The sequence below is a fragment of the Trichechus manatus genome, unplaced genomic scaffold, assembly GCF_000243295.1.
Source record: "Trichechus manatus latirostris isolate Lorelei unplaced genomic scaffold, TriManLat1.0 scaffold00003, whole genome shotgun sequence".
In the NCBI taxonomy this organism is placed as follows: domain Eukaryota; kingdom Metazoa; phylum Chordata; class Mammalia; order Sirenia; family Trichechidae; genus Trichechus; species Trichechus manatus.
This window is the reverse complement of record NW_004443939.1, coordinates 27889118-27913660: the sequence shown is the minus strand read 5'-3', so window position 1 is coordinate 27913660 and position 24543 is coordinate 27889118. Positions and strand designations below refer to the sequence as shown.

At 36.6% G+C, this 24543-nt stretch overlaps 1 protein-coding gene across 2 annotated transcripts; it reads right to left on the bottom strand.

Moving 5' to 3' along the window:
* Positions 1–5029: 5029 nt before the first annotated feature.
* On the bottom strand, positions 5030–23695 carry IFI44 (interferon induced protein 44). 2 transcript variants are annotated; one of them, XR_002824101.1, is made up of 9 exons: positions 22877–23348; positions 18737–18773; positions 17857–18040; positions 17553–17702; positions 13569–13740; positions 12258–12358; positions 7093–7267; positions 6722–6863; positions 5030–6211 (listed from the first exon to the last, which is right to left on the bottom strand). XR_002824101.1 is itself a non-coding variant. In XM_023731403.1 (9 exons), the coding sequence occupies exons 2-9, from the start codon at positions 23346–23348 to the stop codon at positions 6847–6849; spliced, it is 1308 nt and encodes a 435-aa protein (XP_023587171.1). In that variant the 5' UTR covers positions 23349–23358; positions 23600–23695; the 3' UTR covers positions 5869–6846. The 2 variants fall into 2 exon arrangements, 1 of the variants encoding a protein (XP_023587171.1); XM_023731403.1 differs by adding an exon at positions 23600–23695 and having other exon boundaries at positions 5869–6863; positions 22877–23358.
* Between the last annotated feature and the right edge of the window lie 848 nt (positions 23696–24543).

The following is a 24543-nucleotide window of genomic DNA, read 5'->3' as shown; positions in this document are numbered from 1 at the left end:
ACTATATCCTTCAAGAATGGGAGCGGTCTACACCAAAGCCCTATTTCAGGGTAATAATTGTCTCTTAGAACAACTATAGCTAGTGCTGCCATCAAGTGGTTTGCAAGTCCAAAAATCCCAGCAGTCACCAAGTGGGAACTTCAGCCAGAGTCTTCAGTCTGCATGCATCTGCATAGTGGATATTTCCAAAATAATTTGTGCATCATATTGCCTTAATTGTGCTACTTAAGCTATAGCCCTTTCTTTGTAAATCTCTCAAGGCCTCTTTTGTTCCAGATCCGATTCAAATTCAGATTTCCTTTTGGTCACTTTATATATAAAGGCTAACAATGTCTTGGGTACAATATATGCATCCTCCAAAATTAGAATAGCCTCACAGGCCATTGTGTCTCTTTCTTACTAGTAGGGCCTGGAAAAGATACTAGCTTATTCTGTACTGTCTGTGGGAAGTCTCTTATGACCTCAGCCCAAACTGTTTCCCAAAATTGAACTGAATGAGCTATCACAGTTCTCATTTCTCCACTCGCTGCTTATTCTGATAGGAAAACAATCATGATAGTATCACTGTAATGAATCAATATGCTGTTGACAATGATCAAGTATAAATCTTGTTTTACTAGGTTAAGACAGTATACTAAAGAATTCAGGTACCTTTATGGGAGGAAGGAAAATGCATACCGTTGTTCTTTGTATGAAAAAGTAAATTAAGTCCAGCTTTCTTTTGATATTGGAATGGGAGAGAAAGTATAAGCCAATTCTGTCACAAAATATCAGTAACCTCCAGTCTACTGGACTTCCAAATCAAATTGTACCATGCCTGGCACAGTGAAGGCTCTCAACAGAAGTACTTTAATCTAGCTATGATCGTTAGTAATTAATCTCTAGGAACCAGCTGATTGCTTCAAAGGCCAGTTGTAAAGTGAAGTAAGTTTGTAAGATAAGCACCGCTGCCTTGGTTATTTCTTAAATTATAACCAAACTTTCTTTTTGTCCACTTGGGATTTCCTTCTGCCTAATATTTATCATGGAGGAGGATTTTTGCAATTCTAAAGATTCTCATTTGAAGTGACCCATTTCAAGAAGTGAAGGGTAGACTCATCCAACATTCAGACATAGGCTGCCATGGTAAAGCTCTCCATTCACACATCACATTTATTCAATTATCCATTCGAGTATAGGTGATGCCACAAAATGATATCTTTTACTGTTTTGCTGTCTATAGTTTCACCAAAATCCTAGTGTCTCACATTATCGACATACCTTCTGAGTTTTACTTTTGGCTCTCTAATATTGCCCCCCCATTCTCTAGCCACTATTGAAGTACATTATACCCCAAATGTCTAATAAGTCCCCAAATTTTTGTTCAACACCCTCACACCATTGACTTTTAGCAAAATTTATAGATTTTTTTTTAAATGGATACAAATTCTTTGACACTTCTGCCACTCAAAGAGCTGTGGTTTATGTCCCCTCCCTTTGAATCTAGATGATCTTATGATTGTTTCAACCAACAGACTGTGACATAAGTGATGCTACACAATGTAGAAGTGTAGGTAGAAAAGACCATGCAGTTTTCACCAAGTTCTTTTGAGAAGTTCACCTTGGAGGAAGCTAGCCACTATGTCAAAACCAGATTACTCTGAGACTGTCATGGTGAAGAGACCACATTTAGTCTTTTCAGTTAACTGTCTCAACTGATTTCAGTCTTCGTGGGGGGGGAGGGGAGCTTTGTTTCCCCCACCATGCTCCAGGCAAAGAGAGTCCAGTCCTCCAGTCAATCCTATTTTTCTTCTTCATCACCTCAAAGGTTAGGGAAAATTTTAAGCCCTGTTCAAACATATTTTTTCCTCCAATCCTCTTCTGTCTCATTGCATTTAAATTAATCAATGAGAGACCTCTTTGGCCAAGGTGGTCAAGTAAGTTAGAGTAGATTTTGTCTCCTCTCAGCAAGTCATAAGAAGCTACGAGGTCTTTGTAGCAAACTTGTCAATCTTCTCTTCTTTCAACCTGTTATTTATCAACCAGGTGAACAGTTCCACTCAGCTTAGTCATTTCACATTCCCGTTTACCATTTTATCTGTGGTGGTTTCAAAATATCTGCAATTTATTTGACACTCCTTCCCTTCAGAAGGTGGAGTCTAATTCTCCTCCTGCAGAATGTGAACTGGATTTAGTGTCTTGTTTCTAATGACTAGAATGTAGCAAAAATGTTTATATATTCACTTGACATCTTTATAGTGTTGTATTTTCCCATCCATTAAGATGAAAAATTTCCATTTATTTGTGTCTTTGAAAAATATCCTTCATTATCTTCAAAATACATCTCAAAAGTGTCCATTTCTCTCTACATCTACTCTCATCACTATAATCCAAGCCTAGACTATTACAAAATCCACAAAACGTCTACTTATGCCTGTCTCTACTTGCTGGTCAAATTATCTTGTAAGTGGATAAGGCTTTATGAAATAAGAAAAATTCAAGTAGATACCATTTTAAATATCTTTAAGTGGTATATGGCCTCGAAAACCTAGAAAATTACAGGCTATCCTCAAGTTTGAGAGCCTTTGGAGTTAAATACCAGTCTTTTTCATCAAATGCAAAAGTACTTATAGCTAATATTAAAACACATGTACATATCTGAAGAGTCAAAAAATGCAGGATCCATTTAAGTGATGGGCCTGTGGTGCAGTAGATGAAACAATTAAGTAATATGTAAAGCTAGGGTGATTATACATCTTTGTTTATATGGGACAGGTCAGATTTATGTCTCTTGTCCTAGCATAATTTTTAATAATCCCCATTTTACTTTTTAAAAAATGTCCTAATTTGGGCCAAAAACGAATGGCTACTACATACATAAAACTTATATATACATATATATATAAAAAACACTTGAATTTTATGGTAATGTACTACATAGCCACTTCCTTTAGGTTATATAACAACAGACATAACAACTATATGTAGGGTTTGGTGGATCTTTTATCACCAAAAAGAATCCAGTCAATGTCCTAGATGAAAATCTTTGGCCTAATGTAATCTAAGGAGCCCTGGTAGTGCAGTCGTTAAGAGCTACAGCTGCTTACCAAAAGGTTGGCAGTTCAAATCCACCAGCCTCCCCTTGGAAACTCCACGGGACAGTTCTACTCTGTCCTACAGGGTTGCTATGAGTCGGAATTGACTTGATGGCACCAGGTTTGGTTTCTCGGTTTAACATAATCTAAGTAACCTGAGATGGTACTTGTCTTCCTTAGTAAGTACACACCTTACAATCCCAAGAAAATCTATAAATTAAGTATGGAAAGTTTTAAAAGAACAAAAATCATATTAATATTTTTGTATTATGAAGGAAATTGCACAACTTGTTATGTATGTAGTTGATGTACATATACATACATTACTGGTCCCAATTCATCACCCTTTTCTGCAGTCATACACTTGCCATAACTTCATTGTGGAGAGAATGAGTTTTTCAGCCCCATTGATCATGGTTTGGTCATGTGGCTTGTTTTGGTCCATGGCAGATGGGCAGAAGTGATGATGTGCTAGTTCTAAGCCTCGGCCATTTCCCTTGCCTACTTGCAATTCTGTCACATAATAAAAACAGCTTCCCCAATAGGCTACTGTCTCTTTAACCTAGACCTCAGAATGCACACACATGGAATGAAACCATGGGTGCCGACCAACTCCAGTAGCAGCACTAAAGCAGAGTCCATCCTAGGGCAAGCAAATCCTAATCGACCCACAGACACAGATGATAATAAACGATTCTTGTTTTAAGTCACTGAGTTTTAAAGTGGTTTCTTATACAGAAATAGTTAACCAAATATAATGTACTAATAGGAGTTTCTGGGGGGTACAAACGTTAAGCACTCAACTACTAGCCAAAAGGTCAGCGGTAGAAACCCACCCAGAGGCACCTCTGAAAAAATGTCATAACCTCAAAAACTCTATGGAGCGCAGTTCTACTCAGCACACATGGGGTCACCATGAGTAGTAGGAGCTGTCTCGATGGCAACTAACAACCTGTCGAATTTCTTTTATCTTTAATTTAAAATATCTAATTGAATAATTACTTTCAGTCACATATGGGAAATTTAAAATAACTTTAGGTTTATTATGTTTTTAAGTTCAACATATTGGATCTACAAGAATCATTTAGTACTCAAAAAAGGTTAAGTCAAACAATTGAGTCACTAAAACAGGAACTCAAATATATTAAATTTTAAGACAGAGTTTAAAATATTTGATGAGCCTTAATTCACTAAATTTGTAAATGGAATAAAATAGTTTTCAAAAGCCCTTGTCTTAGTTAGCTAGTGTTGCTGTAACAAAAATACCATGAGTGGGTGACTTTAAAGAACAGAAATGTATTTTCTCACAGTTCTAGAAGCTAAAAGTCCAAATCAAGGTCTCAGCTGATTTAATGACTTCCTTGTAGGTAGCCCTGGGTATTCCTTGGTTCTTTGGCTTGTAAAGGATCCTCATATGGCATCTGCCTTCCGGATTCGTGCTTGCTCTGTGTTTAATTTACTCTTTTTATAATTCAGAAGTGATTAAATTTAGAACTCATCTTGCTAGGGTATGATCCAATTAACATAACAAAGGCACCTATTTCCAAACAGGATTACACTCACAGGTACAGGGGTTAGAATTCCAACACATATTGTTGGGTACACAATTCAATCCATAATAGCCCTTCAAAAGAAATTAACAATATCTATTAAAACCATATGTGTGTATTTATTTCCAAGGACTGCCACAACAAATGACCACAAACTTGGTGACCTAAAATAACAAATTTATTCTCTCAAATTTCTGGAGGCCAAATGTCGGAAATCAAGGTATCAGCGGGGTCATGCTACCTCCAAAGGCTCTACAGAAATCCTTCCCTGCCTCTTCTAGCTTCTGGTGCCTCCTGCCATGTCTTTGTTTGTGGCAGCACAACTCCAAACTTTGCCTCTATCCTCACATGACCTTCTTCCCTGTGTCTCTATGTGTCTTCTGTCTCTTACAAGGACACTTTTCATTACATTTAGGGCCCACCCTAATCCAGGATGATCTTATCTCAAGATTCTTACCTTAATTATATCTGCAAAGATCCTTATTCCAAATAGGTCACGTTCTGAAGTTCTGGGTGAAAATAATCTTTTTGAAGGGCCATTATTCAACCCATTACAATGTACCATGTGCAAGCTCTATGACTCCGTCGATCCAATTTTAGCCATGTCCGTGATTAACTTCTTTCTCTGATAATAAATCACCCCCACCCTGGCCATATATGAGAGAAAGAAACAGAAACGTAATAGCTTTGAGTTCCTAAATTCAATAATCTCTGAGGTCAGCTCAATCCTAGCCCTTTCTATTGTTTGATTATTTGATCCGATACAGTAGCCCTCTTTTTTATTCCGGTAGTGAAGGCTGAGTTTTATTGCTAGTAACTGAAATCCTCTTAACTGATAAAGTAATCAGATTATAGTCCCTTTCAGCTTGAGTTCCATAGAAATCTTATTAATATTAGTCATCATATCCTGGAAGAGGAGTCAAGATATTCAACAAACATGGCTTTAGTTTTAAGATGAAAGAATAACACATTAGATGGACACCCAAACAGACGAAAATACAGTTCTTTCAAAACAAATTAAGAAGGCAAAATTAAGACAAAGTGGGTGAAGATCAGAGATACTGACAAGCCATATTTAAAAAAAAAAAATTTTCCAAGATCTCACACACACCTGTACAAGCACATAATCTCTTTCTTTCTCTCTCTCTTTCATAAACACACACACACACACATACACACATGCATACCCCTTTGGAATAAGGCTAAAATGAATTGGTGTTCAATAAATGGAAGTCAGCCTTGGGTTTTATATGAAGAACCTTAATTTTTTCACAGGATACAGGATATAAATCCAAAAGAAATTATGGTTGTGTGTCACACTAAATGACTAACTTGTGCTATTCTTAGTTATTACAGGTGCTATGATTTTATGTGTATCTTCATCTTAGACATAAATAAAATGCACTCCTTCAGTTGCAGATACTTCTCTTTTTCCTGTATTATCTCATTTCTCAACTTCACTATTTGATGAGATAAAAATTATTCATGAAGTCAAGCTCATACATTTTTCTTCTTCTTTTTTTTTTTTTCTTTCTTCTGATCTCTGAGAAATGTTTTATACATTTGATTGTTTTTTCCTTCTGGTCACTGAGAAAAGAGAAACAAAATGTTCTTTGTGGATATTCTGGGCTAACACAACCAAAGGAAAGAAAAAGATCGGGCCACTGGAGGTCTGAGGTAGTCCTGAACTTAGGAGTAATATGTACCAGGAAGAAAGGAGGAGACAGAGAAACTAAGATGGCAGAGTCAGGGTTTCTCAGTAATCTGAGAGTATGAGACAAATGGAGAGGATAAGATATTTTAATTTGATTTCTCAAGAGCTAAATTACCATGAATACTTGTGTAAGATATGAGTACAGATTGAAACTTATGCCTGATCTTTGATTGAAACATTGCAACATATACTGTACGCAGGTTGATAACAGAGAATATACATATTGTTAAATTCTCAGGCCATAAATATGAAAAGTACACCTCTCTACGTAGCACTGACCATACTGTATGAAGAGGGTCTAAGACGAGGGAGAGGAGTCCAAAAAGTCAAGTCAAAAAAGTCAGAAGCATAAGGTCCCAAGGAAGAAGCAAATAACAAAATACCACATCTAATCAGGAATAACCCTGATCCAATCCAGTTGTAGGTTCCAAGCAAAGAAGCACATTCTGAGAGAAAAGGGTAGGGATACAGCTTGCCATGTTCAAACATTAGGAATGACGAAGGAGGGTCATTTTAAAATTCCATCTGAAAACAAGACAAAGGGGAAGAGAATTAGACCTCTAGCGTGTATTCTAGGAAAAAATCAGGAAAAGTAAGAGGAAAAAACCCTCAATCTACCAGGGGGTTAAAGGGTAGGACAACACTGAGCAATGACCTACAGAGACAGAGAACTGCCAGGCACCTAACAGATCCAGACAAGAAGTAACCAAGTAGCTGAAACCTTCATGCATCTACCCCTACCAAGTATATCTACCTGTTTCCTCAGGAGGCAAATCCTCTAAGAAGTCATCTGCAGCCCGTAGCATCTGCTTCAGTGAAGAGAGGATCAGAAAGTTCTTTGAAAGGCTCAGCTCCCACTCTAAGGTATAATTGCTAACCACGAAGATGTCAGAAAGAGGAAAACCAAGTTCTCTGTGGACAGCCTCTATCTGCAATACAGAGATTAAAGCCCACATTTTTTAAAACAGTGAAAAATTATTCTGTACAAAAACACATTGTGAAAGCAATAACAAAAAGTAGGAGCTTGGCGATAAACTTCCTGAACGAAAAACAGAAGTAGAGAAATAACCCCATAAAGTTCTTCTTGAAGAACATTACAGGTAAGCTGTAACATCACTGCTAATTTTCATTTGGAATATGTGTAAGAGATTCAATATGAATTAGAAGCAAAAGGCAACTAATTGTTCTATAGAAGCTACTATGAAATTGAAGCATTTTTAGTACACTTACACTAGAGTTCATAATTTTCCTGTTTTTTTTTTAAAGTTATTCTCAGGATAAGTCAATTGTACTAGATAGTTAAAGGTTAAAAAAAAAAAACTAAACTAGTTGTGGTCAAGTTGATTCCAACTAATGGCGACCTCATGTGTGTCAGAGTAGAACTGTGCTCCATAGAGTTTTCAATAGCTGTTTTTTGGAAGTAAATTACCGGGCCTTCTTTCTGAGGCACCTCTGGATGGACTTGAACCTCCAACATTTTGGTTAGCAGTCGAGCATGTTAATAGTTCATACAACCCAGGGACTCCATCCTTACTTAAAGTAATTTATCTCTGGAAAACACTGCTGGGTTTCAAAACATTGGCTCTGTAACTTTTTAGCTCTTGTGTTGTGCCATAGAGTCAGTTCCGACTCATAGCGCAACAACAGAAAAAGAAACCCTGCACAGTCCTGCACCATCCTCAAAATCCTTGCTATGTTTGAGCCCATTGTTGCAGCCACTGTGTCAATCCATCTCATTAAGGGTCTTCCTCTTTTTCACAGACACTTTACTTTGCCAAGCATGATGGCCTTCACCAGGAACTGGTCCCTCCTGATAATATGTCCAAAGTACTTGAGACAAAGTCTCACCACATCCTTGTTTCTAAGTGGCATTCTGGCTGTACTTCTTCCAAGACAGATTTGTTCATTCTTCTGGTAGTCCATGGTATAGTCAATATTCTTTGCCAACATCATAATTCAAAAGCATCAATTTTCTTGAGTCTTCCTTATTCATTGTCTACCTTTCACATGCATATGAGGCAATTGAAAATACTACAGTTTGGGTCAGGTGCACCTTAGTCCTCAAAGTGGCATCTTTGCTTTCTAACACTTTAAAGGGGTCTTTTGCAGCAGATTTGCCCAATGCAATACATCTTTTTATTTCTTGACTGCTGCTTCCATGGGCATTGATTGTAGATCCAAGTAAAATGAAATCTTTCACAACTTCAATATTTTCTCCATTTATCACGATGTTCTTTATTGGTCTAGTTGTGAGGATTTTTGTTTTCTTTGTGTTAAAGTGTAATCTATACTAAAGGATGTTTGATCTTCATCAGTAAATGCTTCAAGTCCTCTTCACTTTCTGCAAGCAAGGTTGTGTCATCTGCATATCACAGATTGTTAATGAGTATTGCAGTCCTGCAATCCTAATATCCTGTTCTTCTTCATATAGCCCAACTTCTCGTATTATTTGCTCAGCATACAAATAGAATAAGTACGGTGAAAGGATACAGCCCTGTCGCACACCCTTCCTGACTTTAAACCACACAATATCCCCTTGTTCTCTTCGAACAACTGCTTCTTGATCTATGTACAAGTTCCTCATGAGCACAATTAAGTGTTCTGGAATTCCTATACTTCGCAATGTCATCCGTAATTTGTTATGATCCACACAGTCAAATGCCTTTGTGTACAGGTAAAATACAGGTAAACATCCATCTGCTATTCTCTGCTTTCAGCCAAGATCCGTCTGACATCAGCAATGATATCTTTTGTTCCACATCTTCTTCTGAATCTGACTTGAATTTCTGGCAGTTCTCTGTCAATGTATTGCTACAACTGTTTTTGAATTATCTTCAGCAATATTTTACTTGCCTGTGATATCAATGATATTGTTCAATAATTTCCGCATTCTGTTGAATTACCTTTCTTTGGAATGGACACAAATACGGATCTCTTCCAGTCAGTTGGCCAGGTAGCTGTCTTCCAAATTTCTTAGCATAGAAGAGTGAGTTCTTCTAGTATTGCATTAATTTGTTGAAACATTTCAATTCGTATTTCATCAGTTCCTGGCGCCTTGTTTTTCACCCATGCCTTCAGTGCAGCATGGACTTCTGTCAGTACTATCGGTTGCTGATCATATGCTACCTCCTGAAATGGTTGAATGTCAAACAATTCTTTTCGGTACAGTGACTGTATGTATTCCTTCTATCTTCTTTTGAGGCTTCAAAATTATGACTTGAGGCTTGAATTTTTTCTTCAGTTCTTTCAGCTTGAGAAATACCTAGCATATTCTTCCCTTTTGGTTTTCTAACTCCAGGTCTTTGCACATTTCATTATAATACTTTACTTTGGCTTCTCGAGCCACCCTTTGAAACCATCTGTTCAGCTCTTATACTTCATCTTTTCTTCCATTCACTTTAGCTTCTCTACATTTAAGAGCAAATTTCCATTTTGGTCTTTTCTTTCTTTCCTGTCTTTTTAATGACCTTTCACTTTCTTCATGTATAATGTCCTTGATGTCATCCCACAACTTGTCTGGTCTTCATTGGCATTCAATGTGACAAAATATTCTTTAGATGATCTCTAAATTCAAGTGGGATATACTAAAGATCATACTTTTGGTCTGGTGGAATTGTTTTAATTTTCTTCAAAAGTTCAAGCTTCAACTTGAACTTGCATAGGAGCAATTGATGGTCTGTCAGAACATTCAGCCCCTGTCTCTTTCCACAGATGTAGTCATTTGATTCCTGTCTATTCCATTCAGCAAGGTTCACGTGTATAGTTGCAGTTTATGTTGCTGAAAAAAAAGTATTTGCAATGAATAAGCCATTGGTCTGGCAAAATTCTATCATTTGATTGATCTCCAGCGTTGTTTTATCACCAAGGCCACATTTTCCAGCTATGGATCCTTCTGCTTTGTTTTCAACTGCATATTCCAATCACCAGTAATTATCAATGCATCTTGATTTCATGTTTAATCACTATCAGACTGCAGAAGTTAGTAAGTCTGTCAGTTTGTCGTACTGTGGTGACTTGCATGTTGCTGTGATGCTGGAAGCTAGTCCACCAGTATATCAGATACCAGCAGGGTCACCCACGGTGAACAAGTTTCAGCTGAGCCTCAAGACTAAGACAGACTAGGAAGAAGTACCTGGAAATATTCTTCTAAAAAAATTAGCCAGTGAAAACCTTATGAATAGCAGCAAAACATTATCTGGTATAGTGCCAGAAGATGAGCTCCTCAGATTGGAAGGCACTCAAAAGACAACTGGGGAAGAGCTGCCTCCTCAAAGTGAGTTGACCTTAATGACATGGAAGGAGTAAAGCTTTTTGGGCCTTCATTTGCTGACATGGCATGATTCAAAATGAGAAGAAACAGCTGCAACCATCCATTAATAATAGGAATGTAAGGCGTATTAATCTAGGAAAATTGGAAATTGTCAAAAATGAAAGGGATTGCATAAAGATCAACATTAGTAAGCTGAAATGGACTGGTACTGGCCATTTTGAATCAGACAATCATATAGTCTATTATGCCAGGAATGACAAATTGAAGAGGAATGGCATCATGTTCATCATCAAAAAGAACATTTCAAGATCTATCCTGAAGTACAATGTTATCAGTGATAGGATAATATCCATATGCCTACAAGGAACACCAGTTAATATGACTATTATTCAAATTTAGGCACCAACTGCTAATGTCAAAGATGAAGAAATTAAATATTTTTTCCAAATTCTGCAGTCTGAATTTAACTCTGTAAACGTTGGCAAAGTACTTAAACTCTGTGTGGTATTGTTTTCTCATCTGTAAAATGTAGTAATGGTAGTACCCATCTCACAGAGTTGTTCTGATGAATTGAATAAGATAATGTATTACATATATAATGCTCGAGAAGTATTAGTTATCATTACATTCTCCCAATTGTTGTACTTCCCTCCAGATTCCTTTCAATTCCACTCTGTCTGCACACAGTTGGCAGATTAATCTTTCTGAAGCTTAACTTTGATCACATCACTTCTCTTCCAAAAGATTCCTATGATGTCCATAATGCACCTAATTAAGTAAAATGTCCTCATGGAAATGTCCTCTTTCTCACTTTGTCTCTCCCTACAAGGACCCAGCCCTCCATTAATCTGAACAGCTCTCTGCTTCCCAAACACGCTGCCCTTTCCTACATTGGTATACTGATTTATGCTTTCCCCATGGCCTTTTTCTCCTGTTCTTCACTTCTTGAATTTCTTCCCCTAACATGTCGTTTCTTAGTGCCACTATAGTAATGAAATCTCCTCCCATCCCCTCTAACACAATGTTTTCCTCCTCTAAACTTTTAAAGCACTTTATTTTTGGCCATTTCATGATATTTATCATACTCAATCATATTTATTTATTTGCCAACTCTTTCTTATCCCACTCTTCCATCACCTCATCCTCACCTATAAAATTGAAAGCCTTTTAAGTGAAGGGGAATTGTTCTAATTATCTGTGTATCTGATTAGAGAATATCACATTGCCTTGATTGTTGAAGGTAATCAATAGATATGTTTTGAATTGAACCAAGTTAAATTAAATTTTAATGAATGGAGTTATCTGTGTTAGTATAAAATAAATACATACCATTTTTTAAATTTGGGAATGAGCTTGAATTACCCAGGTAACGGAGTTTATTCTTCTTAAACTCTATAGGTATTTATTTTTATATTAATACACAGTAAGATAATAGGACATGGTGATGTGGTGACGCAGTGATTAAGAGCTATGGCTGCTAACCCAATAGGTCACCACTTTGAATCCACCAGCTGTTCTTTGGAAACCCTATGGGGCAGTTCTACCCTGTCCTATGAGTCAGAATCGACTCAACTGCAATGGGTTTGGTTTTTTTGGTTTCATGGTGATGTAATCCAAAAAATATGTTTACGAAGAGTATCATTCATTACCTTGAACTTCACAGGCATACATCTGTATGGGTCTACAAGGTCAGCTTTCGTAATCAGATGTAGATCTTCCACATAAGTGAGCAAAACCACATGTACCACACCTATGCCAAACAGATACATATGATTTTTAGCATTACAGACAGCATTCATTTAGCATTACAGACAGTATTCTTCAGTTAATTAACTGCCAAATATGCAGTACGCAACCTTACAGGGCCAGGCAACATTTTGTTCTTTTATATATAATGTCACCATGAGTTGTAGCTAACTCGATAGTGACTAGCAACAACAGCAATGCAATAGGCTATCTATGGAGTAATTTCAAACGTTTGGGAAGACCCCTTCCACCGCCACCCCCCATCAAAAAAAAAAAAAAAACAAAAACAAAACCTGAACTAATCAGTTAGTGCCTGGAATTCCTCTGACATGGGAAGTCCTTTCGTTGCCTTCCATTTGAGAAATAAGGCTTCAAATGAAAGCACTTCTTGAAGAGGTAACTAAAATTTATGCTACACTACTGCTGATTGTTTTCACATCCTATCCAAACAGTTGTGTTTTGACAGAGACTGGAAAAGAAAACCAAAGGGCTCCAACAAAAAAAGTGAAGGAAAAGAGGTCTCAAGAAGGACAGAATGTGTCAAAGCACTGTAAATAACCTGTTCCTATTCACAGTACTAGCAAGTGCCTCACCTTTGCAAGATTTTAGATTTCAATGAGCAAGTAAGTCAATGATTCCCTGTTTCTAACTCTACTCAAAATTGTGATAAACTGGCTCTTTCCCGAACAAAATGTATAATAAGGCCAAGAAAAGCTGGAGTGGGATACCCTAACTTCTGGTTCCACTTACCCTCTCTGAAGACTACAATCTACCTCTCCCTACCAAAAATTTTATTTTTCTGCTTCCTTTTCCTTAATGAAATGCTCTTTTCTACTTTCTAATCTTTTAAAGCCCAAGGGAAACTCTAGGACTCTTGATCAATAATTGCATGCTATTATGGAGGGGTAGTACGTAGCTAGGGATGACTGGGCTGTACTAAACTTTTAACATCTGTTGATTTGTTTAATCCATACAATAAATCTCTGGGGTAGGTGTTATTATTATACTAATTATGCAGACTGGGAATTGAGGCATAGAGAGTTTAAGTCACTTGCACAAGGTCATACAGTTAATGAGTGCCCAAATTCATTGAACTGTGCTGGTGGGCCAGGAAACATTCAGAGAAGCAATTCTGTAAATTCCTTGTCCTGTCCAAAAAACATTCTACAACATAGGTTAATCAAACCTTAGTAGCAAAGTGGGGTGATACTCACCACACTTTATCACTTCCCTTCGAGTTCTTTTGATCTTTGCCACCATCTCCTGAGAGAGGTTTTCAACAGTGTTGGCATCCAGCACAAATGCCACACAATGAATTCTGTCCTTCAGCAATGGACAGTCAATGTAATTAACATGGCTTGGTGTGATTGGTTTTATAGAATTAAACTGTAAGGTAAACATAAAGCAACATATTAACAAATGTTTATTAGCATATACTATTTGCTGGGTATTCTGTAAGTGAACAAAATAGTGAAAAAATAGACAGGTCTCTAATCTTACGATGCTTACATTCCGGCAGAAAAGATGGTCATTAGAAACACATAGGTCAGATAAAGGTTTAATATCTTTAATCTCTAAATACTACTCAAATCCACAACAAAAAATAATAAATTGAAATCAAGTAAAGGACCTGAATAGGTAATTTTCAGAAGATACAAATGGCTGATAAATATGCAAAAGGGCACTAAATCTCACTAATAACCAAAGAAATGTGAATTATAATGGCAAAAATGCTTTTCCTCTACTATATTAAAAATATACCAAGTACTCTTTTTACCCACAGTTGGAGAGGGAACGGGGAAAAAGGGCACTTTTATTTTTTCTTTCACTTTTTGTGGAACTCCAAATTGATTTAATCCCTTTGGATTTTTGGCTACTTCTCCCCATATTTGTTATGTGCTACCAATATTTTAAAATGTACATACTATTTGGCCCAGAAATGTATTCTTCAGAAATACTCCCACAAGTATACAAATATATTTTCACAAGAATGTTCATTGCAACATTATTTTGAAGAATGAAAACTAAAAGCAACTGAGCTATTTATGAATAATATTCAGTCATTTTAAAAACTGAGTCTGTGCTATATGTACTGATGTGGAATGATACTCACAATACATTGTAAAAAGAAATTATAACAAGTTGTTTAAAATATGTACTGCATTATTGCATTTAGGTTACGAGTAGTTCCCTCTAAATTGTGGTGTTAACAGAGTGAGGAAGAGAATTTTATTTTATACTTTATACCTTTGGTATTGAAGTGTTCTTTCGACAATATATAATACTTTTCTTAACATATATACAGACACGTAGGGAAGAAAACAAGCGTGGATGCAGGGAGGCCAGTAAGAAGGTCAACATTAAGAGAGATTGTGAATTCACACATCTTAGTCTGAAGCATCAGATATCACTTTCTCCAAAAGCTGTCCTTAATAATAATTCTGCTCTTCCACTATCTCTCTTGGGTGTCTCTCTTCTCCCAATAGGATCTTGGACATATCATTAAACTTACCTTAATGATTTGCAATGATTTCCTTAGGTGACAGATTCAAACCCCACACCTCCCCCCCCACCCCCATACTCTCTCCCTGCCCATATGAATTGTGAACTCCACAAAAACCACCAGTTGTCATTGAGTAATTCCTAATCATGGCAACCCTGTGTGTGTCAGAGTAGAACTGTACTTCATAAGGTTTTCACTGGCTGATTTTTCAGAAGTAGATCACCAGGCCTTTCTTTTGAGGTACTTCTGGGTGGACTTGAACCTCCAACCTCTTGGTTAGCATGAGAGCACATGAACTGTTTGCACCACCCAAAGATTCCTATGTATATTGCAAATTGCACAAGAGCAGGAATCATGATTTATTTAATTGTGTATCTGCAGCATCTTTCAAAGAGTCAAGAAATTCACAGACAATTGTTGAATATGTGAAAATAATTAAATAACTGAGTCACTAACTGATGCAAAATAGAAGAGTAAACAATTACGTTCAGGCTACCTCTCCCTACCAAACATCTTATGTTTCCTGCTTTCTTTTCCTTGGTGAAATGTGCTTTTCCACTTTGTAATCCTTTAAGATCCAAGGGAAATTCTAGGACTCTTGACCAATTAACACATGTTGTGATAGAGGGGTACTAGGCACAAATTAGGAAGCAAAGAATGTAATATTTCTTCTTTTTTTTTTTCAGATTGGCACTTGTGTCTATAATAGCCAATGTCCAAATAAATTGTAATAAAATATGATTATTCAAGTGCTTTCTTTCTGTTAGCAAAAATACAAATGATTAAACTAGAACTTTCTAGTTAATTCAGTCTTTACGGAATGAAGATTGCTGATGGCCTTTCTGTCCTTGTTATAGTGCCTAGAATACTGTAGATGCTCAACAGATATTTGTTGAATTAAAATTTTGTTGAATTAAGAGTATCATTAATTTAATGAGGACTGTACATTACTGTGGCCTTATCTAATCTCACCGATGAAATCTTTCATCAGAGTAAATAATTACTAAATCAGATCAAGCAGGTTACTTCTAAAATATATTAAAGCAGTATGTAAATGTTTTCACTGTCAGATGATCCTAAGTCCCTTGGATGCTAGCATCCCACGCTTTAAAAGTCCATGTGAGGACAGAAGAGGATCCAAAGTAACCCTTATGCTTTTGCCATCTAGATATCACGCAATGGTGTTTATAAACACTTTATAGAATTGATACAAACTTTCATTTGTTACCGGTTGACTATTTGCCTATACACCTAGCAAATACGCAATTCACTTTTCTTTTATGAGAGATATATTTGAGAACAGTGTTAAACACTTTCTGAGAAATCTTTTCTGAACCACCAAAGATTGAGTTAGGTGTGAAAACGGTTTGAGCTTGGCTGATAACTGAAAGATTGGCAGTCTGAACACACACAGTGGCACTGCAGAAAAGGCCTGGCTATCTGTTTCCATAAATGATTACAGCCAAGAAAACCCTATGGAGCAGTTATACTATGTAACACATGGAGTCGCCATGAGCTGGAATCAACTCAATAGCACAAGACAACAACTTATTCTATATACACCTAAAGCACTCTGTTCTTACCCATATTGTAGTACGTGTTTTACTGTAGAAGTATGTATTCCTTACAGAAGACTGCAAGCTCCTTAAGGGCAAAAAAAAAATCTGTCTGAGTGCCACTGTAACCTCAGAGCCCGACAAGTAGTAAGTTTTAATTTACAAACATTATATATTTATAATTCATAAAAATTCTACAGAGTTTGTGGCAGACATTGCTTAGATGCCTACTTAGCAATAAAGACTAAATTATATTTAGGAACAAAATGTACCCAATAAAAAGTGTTTACCTCCCAAAACTCCCTTGCAGCTGGGGTAGCCATGTGACCCAGCCTGGACCATTGAGAAATAATCAATGAGCTTTCTTAGAATCTTAGAAAGCCAGTTTTTCTCTGGATTAAGAAAAAATTAAAAAGACTAAGGTGTCTCTTTGATCTCCCCCGTCCTCTTTCCTGGAACACTGATAGTGCTCAGGGTGAACATCTTGAGAGCGTAAGGATGAGAACTACATGCTGAGGGTCTCAGAAGAGAAAGTCAGGAGGACTCCTGACATTAAATGACCTCAGAGAGCTGCCACACCAGCCCCAGACTGCCTGCCTCCGAACTTCCTGTTACATGAGAAAAATTACCTACGTGGTTAAGTTGATGTGGTTGTATTTCTGTTTCACATAGCCAAAAACAATTGATGTGGTGTTCAGTGTGACAGCATTCACAGCTATTATGCCAGCTATGAGGAGACCCCGGGTGGTGCAAACAGTTAAGTGAGCAGCTACTATCTGAAAGGTTAGTGATTCGAACCCACAGGTGCCTTGAAAGATCTGCTTCTGAAAGAGCACAGCCTTGAAAACCCTAGGGAGCAGTTCTACTCTGCACACGTGGGGTCGCCATGAATCCAATTCCGCTTGACAGCAACTAACAACAACGACAGCTCTGACAGTAGATTCCTTCAGATATTTTGAGTCTTTATGAAGTCTTTATAAAATAATCAAAAAGAAACAAAGGACCTTGTACAAGCGTAGTCTAAGAAAATAAATGCTGAGGCACGTCAGCTAGACTACAGCCTGATGTTGTGGGTAGTAGACAAACATAAGCATTTTTAAAAATCACTTATAATTTCTTAATGATTAGTCAAATCCTACCTGGTATCTGTCAGGAACGTGGCCTTTTAAGATGTAGAATATGTCATCAATGCACAGCCCCTCCTCTTTCTCACCCAGCCCCATTGAATCACATAGAACAAATGGTAGGGGGTTCCCATCTTTCCCATCCTTAATGGAATATGTCCTGAACTGCAGAAGGAAAAAAAGCAATTTTAACAGTTCGTTAAAAAAAATTGTAAATTGGTGTGAAGTCTACGTGTAATGAATTTGATCAGCAAAAAGCTTTGTGAATCTAATTAACTGAACAAAGAAGCAAAGGCTTGATGACCCAGGAAGTACTCACCTGCTTTGTATCAAAGCCCATCACAGACTGGTTAGTTACACGGCCTCGGAAAACAGACTTCACTGAGTTAATAAAACTAGACTTTCCAGCTCCAGTTGGACCCAGGAGAAGTATTCGTATTTGGTGAACCAAACCTCTACATGGGTTGTAAGTTCTCATGTCAGATGATAAGCTCTTACTGAGCCTGTTTAGACACAAATTTTAACAATAGACTGAGGTTGGTCACAAAGATCTTACCATAAATTTTCCTGAAATTCGTTCTATTCTCTTGTATATTATTATTTATTTTTTGATTAGTAACTTGCCTTCTTATATAAAAAGACATGAGGTGGTTCTGAGCCTACCCTACTTCAAATTGCAGGTGAAAGAAGGTAAAGCAAAAATAACAATTTTAACTAAATCCAATCATGCATAAAACATTTTAGACTTAAGCTACTAGATCATATAAACTAGGAATAAATATCACAGAAACATGAAGGTGAATTACCAATAAAGAACTTTAAATATCACATTATCATATGTGATTTTTGCAGTTTGTGGAAGTAGAACACTTCTAACATACTATTGAATTTCACAATAGATACTCCCTACTTGCTACCCACCCACTTCCACAGCAATTTCCTGGCTTAGCTGACACTGAAACTTTGTAAGCAAAAATGCAGGTATGCAGCCAAATAGTTATCTTCCTTTAAATACATAAAAAATTAGAAATGTCTTCCTGCTAGTCAGTGTTCTTTTTGTTTTAGCATTACGTGTTAAAATTATCAACTATTTTCATGATTGCAGATATAGCTTGTTCTTGATTTTATTGACCAAAACTATCAAAGAGTAAGACTAAGACAATAAACAGAGTAATAGAATGTCAAAAACATTGACTTACTCAGTGACCATATTTATCTTTCTTTGATCCAATAAATCTAGGAAAATAATAATAAAAAAAATGAGCATTAAAAGTTGCTGAATGACTAGCTACCTGAATGAATAATATAAATGAATTTACTAGGGACAAACACATAAATCACTTTCCGTGAGAACAGTGCAGTATAGTGGAAAGTGAAGGAAATTCTGGCAAATTCCTTTAACATCATCTGAATTGGATAGGCTAGAGCTAGAGGCAAGATGGATTACTGCAGGATTGTAGTGTCTGTACATAGAACGCTAGTCCCTAGTGTGGTTCAACATCAGTTAGAGGCTAAGGTGACGGGGCTGGAGAAAAATTCCAGCAGAAACGCAGGAAACAGCACATCTTATCTTTGACCCAGTTACTCAGCAGCAGTGCATAGTTCACTCCATCAAGGGTATCAGGGGCAGAGCAGGAGTGGAGGGCACTTTCTGTATCTGGGAGGCAAGGCCTTGAGGCACAGCTAGACCAGAAAAAGGCTGGGAATGCTCCTCTAAGATATTTTCCTCAAAATAATCCAGTAGGTCTGAGAGGGATAATGTGCAGAAACACACAGAAAAACCACTGGCACCAGATTTTCTCCCAAACCTACCATCCACAGTTGGGCTTTCAGGAACTTGCAGCCGAACCGATTGTATTCTTGGCTTCAAGAAGGAATGTAGGACTCAAGCGTGGACAATCAGAATACAATCAGTATTCAGGGGTGGGCTGAGAGCTTCATTCGAACCAATGGGACTCAGACATAGAATTGGTTTTTTTTTTTTTTTTTAGTTTCTTTGGAAATGAGATACTCTGTTCTTGTGGATTTAAAACTGAAAGGATTAGGTGTAACAACACTGGCAGTTCTCTAAGCTACAAAAGAAGAATATTATGTGGAATATTTATAAATGTGGCCATAAGTAGCATAAGAAAGAGAACCTCATTAAATTATCAAAAGCAGAAATAGTGAAGACCACTTTCTATGACTGCAATATCGTAAAACCAAAAAAGAACAAGTAACCACCTGGATTTTGAAAAGACACTTTCTTAAATAACTATGAGGGCCATATGGAGAAGAAAAATTGTAAATGCATAGAAAATAACTACAATACCAACACTTTATATCAATTTTGCAATGAGAGCATATTTCAGAAAAATTTTTGAAAATAGAAAAGAATAAAGGAACTAACCATGGGAATATAAGCTGAAGCAAATAATAAAATGATAAAGACAAATGTAAAAAAATTTTAAATGACAAATTAATATAGTCATTTATTAGTTTAAAATGTAAAACAAATAAATTACTAACTAGTCTCATCAGAGAAAGCCAAATGCACACACCATAATTGGCACATGCTTTAAAACTGCCAGTACCAAGTGTTAGAGAAGATTTGGAGTGAGGAAACTCACCTACACAACTTGCGGTAGAGGAAATTGGTACAACTACTTGGGGAAATTTTGTCAGTATTCTACTGAAGTTGAACCTACACATATCCTATCACCTAGCAGTTTCACTTGCACATTTAATCTTCAAAAAATACATTATGTATGTGAACCAAAAGACACGGCCAAGAATGTTTATAGCAACATTATTTGTAATAATCCAAAACTGGAAAACCCAAATATCCATCAATAGTGACTGAATAAAAGAATATGTGATATATTCATGTCATGGAATATTATATGAAAATGAAAAAAAGTACAGCTACATACAATAATATAGATAAATCACTAGGGAGGAAGGAGTTGAAGCAGCTGACTTGTGATCCATTCACTCATGTTACTGGGGGCACTCTCAGAAAAAGAAAGACCAGTCTAACTTCCTAATAAATAGACTAATGATATTGGCTACAAGGAAGAATATTTATCTCTAGAATGTCCTTAACAGGGTATCCCTGGTTAAGAATTCTTACAGTAATAAATCCAGATTCTGTGAATTTATGAAACATGGCTTCCTGAAAATTTCATAGAAGTTGGGTATAAAATAAAGATGTTCCATAACCTAACCACTCTCCAATATGTAAGGTGACCCCCAGGCATCACCTAAAATCCCTGTCGATTTTTCTAGGTCAGAAATCCTATGTCCAAAATAGGAAAGAATGATCTTGGGAGTCACACAAAGTATCCCAGTCTTTCTACTGTCTCTGGAAGTTTGATTGTCTTTATCCTTGAAATTACTAGTAAAGTCTGATACTAGGTAATATTGCTGATTTGTAGGGGTATGATTTTACAATCCAATCTAGTGTATTAGTTCAATCTCACAAATATAATGTTGAATGAAGGAGTCAGATATAAAGGGACATATATTTTTGTATGACTGCATTTACATAAAGTTCAAAAATAGGAAAAATTAATTAATGGTGAGAAAATAAAGAATAATAGTTATCTTTCATTGATAGTAACTAGAAAGAGTCATAGACCAGTCTTCTGAAGTAATGGTACTAATCTATTTCTTCATCCAAGTAGTGGTTACATGAGTGTGTTCAATTTGTAAAAGTTTGTCAATTAGTACACTTATCGATTGTGCACTTCTCTGTTTATATGTTATACTTTAATGAAAAGCTTACTTCAAAAAGAATGAGAGAGAAAATGAGAGCTGCGGAAGGTAATAATGAAAATTCAACAAATGCATGATTAGGTCCTATAAGTAAACAATGAAATAAATACCCAACAAAATGAAGAAATACTTAAAGAGGGAAAAAAATGATAAAGATATCGGAAATAAAAGATGTTTAAATCTACATAGTAAGAGACACACTCTTTCCCAGGGAAAACTGATCAATATTTTCAACATCATGACACATCTTAATAAATTTACCAGTAGTCAACCATAATTTAAAAAGAAAATCTTTTGGATAGCCAAGAGTTAAGCTCAAATCACTCACCAGGGAAAAATTAAAAAAATAAAAACTAAATCTGGTCTTAGGTTCTCCACAGCAACATAAATACTGTGGAAACTTTATAAAATCCCCAAAGAAATAAAAGGTAATCCAATGATCATGTGCTCTGATAGCCATTCAAGTATAACAACCACAGATAAATAGTTTGGAACATGCGTACACGAAGGGAATATTGTTCCCAAGAGGCCCTCTTTTAAATGTGTAGAAATAAACAAGTATTTCATAGAAGAACAAATGCAAATGACCAATACACATAGGCTTGTTAGTTATCAGGGATAAGCAAACAAGAAAATGAGAAACCATCTTTTGACCATCAAGTTGGAAAATATGCTAACGTTCAATAATGTCAAAGAGTGGCAAAGATGCAGGGAAATAAGCATTTCTATAACACTGCTGAGGATTGTATGGACAACTGAAGCTTTTGTAAAACACATTGAAAACCCATTGCTATCAAGTTGATTCCGACTCATAGTGACCCTATAGAACAGAGTAGAACGGCCCCATAGAGTTTCCAAAGAGTGGCTAGTAGATTCGAATTGCTGACCTTTTAATTAGCAGCCAATCTTTGTAAAGTGTCTATCAAAATGCAAGCATACATAATCTTTAAAGATCAACTGGGCTCCCAGGAAGTTACCCTAGAAAGTTCTTTTGTGCCAAAAAAAAAAATTTATGCATAACATATTAGAGGTACACTGTTTATAATAACAAAAATGGGAAACAAATGTCCTTTAGTAGAAAAACAAGTACATCAATTGTGGTCTTTTGATAAAATGGGAAACTGCAGCGGAAGGTATCCAGTACAATCAAGACAAGTTCAACCTTTGGTTTCTTTTCAAGAGCTTCTCAGAATCTTAAAATCTTCAAGTCTCTCTCTAACTCTCCTTTCTCTCTCTCTCTCTCTCTCTCACACACACATACTCGCATGCACACACACACATCTCTCCTCTCTTTTCTCTCTCTCTCTGACTCCCTCCCACCTTTTTTCTCTCCCTCCCTACCTTCCCACACACAAACACACTCCAGAAAATGCTGTATATTCTACTTCTACCATGGTGACCTAGCAAACAATTTATGGCCAGGTTTCAGTCTGGGCCATCTGGAGATAAAGACAACTGAAAAGGCCAAGAAAAATTGAAAGAAGGTTATATTTTAAACCATTTTTTCTTAAAGAGATAGATCAGCTCAAACCCACCAAACATGCAGGGGAAAACTCTGTATAGGGTTATCTGAGTAAACTCACCTTCACATCGAAAAACCTCACATTCCTGAAAACAGATATCACCTAGAGGTAATCCAATTTCTTTCATTATATTGTAACTCATAGATATGTAACACGTATATATATTTATATTTAAGTCACGGTTGCCATAGTATAATATGTTTCTGTCACATCTTTGTCCATCAACATCATTGTTAGTACATGCCTTAAATCGTCTTATTTCAAATTCTGAATTTTCAGTCCTTTGGAATGAAAAAAGGATGACAGAACCTTTGTTTATTTGCTGGTAACTCTCTTGCACATATGCCCCAATAATATACGTTTCACTATAAATCACTGTTATAGTTGGTCCTTGATTAGAGCATCGCTGAAGCAAGTCTCCACTGGAGGATCCATGGATTGTAGCCTTATAGAGAAGGCTGAACTGCTTTCCTCCAAAACAGTTTTGCAGAACCTTTTCTTGCATCCATGTCAACTGAGTTGTCACTGCCATGCTTCCCAATCTAGAGGAAAACAAAGTGTATTTTCCATTAAATATTGAAAACAGACGGCATGTGCTGTCAGAAAGCTTGAATTTACACCTTTTATTTATTCTACATTACACATGAAATGAGCAGAGTTAACAAGAAAAAAAATTAGCTAGTTTTCCATTCTAAGCTATCATTTCTAATTAAAAATTATTTAATTACACACAAAATTATTTGCAAGTAGCTAGGATACAGTGGAAAGCAGCAAGTCATTTACCTGTTTGTCAAACCTGTACAAGGGCTGGAGCTGAGGGTAGCTGCTTTGTTTGATAACTAGGCAGACACAAAATGGAAGCAGAAAATTCTTCAGCAGTTAGGGGCTTTGGAAACACAGAGAAAGGAAACTGAAACTCAACGTAGCCCTGCCCAATTGGCAACACCCCAACTTCCGTTAGTGATGTGCCGTAAACAGATCCAGCTAATTTTAGATAGCAAAGTCAAATAAAAATAATATCAAGAGAATCAAGGAATTGAAGTCAGAGGGAAGAAAAAAGCTCATTAAATTTGTGTGTCTGACTTTTTTTGTTTTTTAAAGAAAGCTCAAGCAGTTTCTTTATAAGGACAAACAAAAAGGCTATCTATTTTACCTCTAGAGTACATGTCTCAAATCCATGCACTTCTTTTCATCTCTGCTCTCAATTTATTCCAAACCAACATATTTTCTTATGTTATAATAGCCTTCTAATTGGTTCCCCTCTCCAATTCATTGTCTTCATAGAAATAAGAATCAACTTCATTTGTAAGTTGTAAGTCAAATCATTACTTACTAAAATCTCTTCTCCAACTTCACCCTTGCTGAGGTCACAACTTGTACTCTATAGGTTGAATGGAATCTGCAGATTTGTTTTGTGGGTCCAACACAGTTCTTTTTTCTTATTTAATTTTTAATTCAAATGCTTTTACATGAGGCCTCCACTCTTCTGTTGCCTGTGGTCCTCACAATTTCCCTAGTGCCTATACCTGACTGGTTCTCACAAATTTAAATTACCACAATGCCGTTGTTAGGTGCCACTGAGTTCATTCCAACTCATACACAACAGAAGGAAACACTGCCGGGTCCTGCGTCATCCTCACAATTGTTATGCTTGAGCCCATTGTGGCAGCCACTGTGTCAATCCGTTTCATTAAGGCTCTTCCTCTTTTTCTCTGACCCTCTACTTT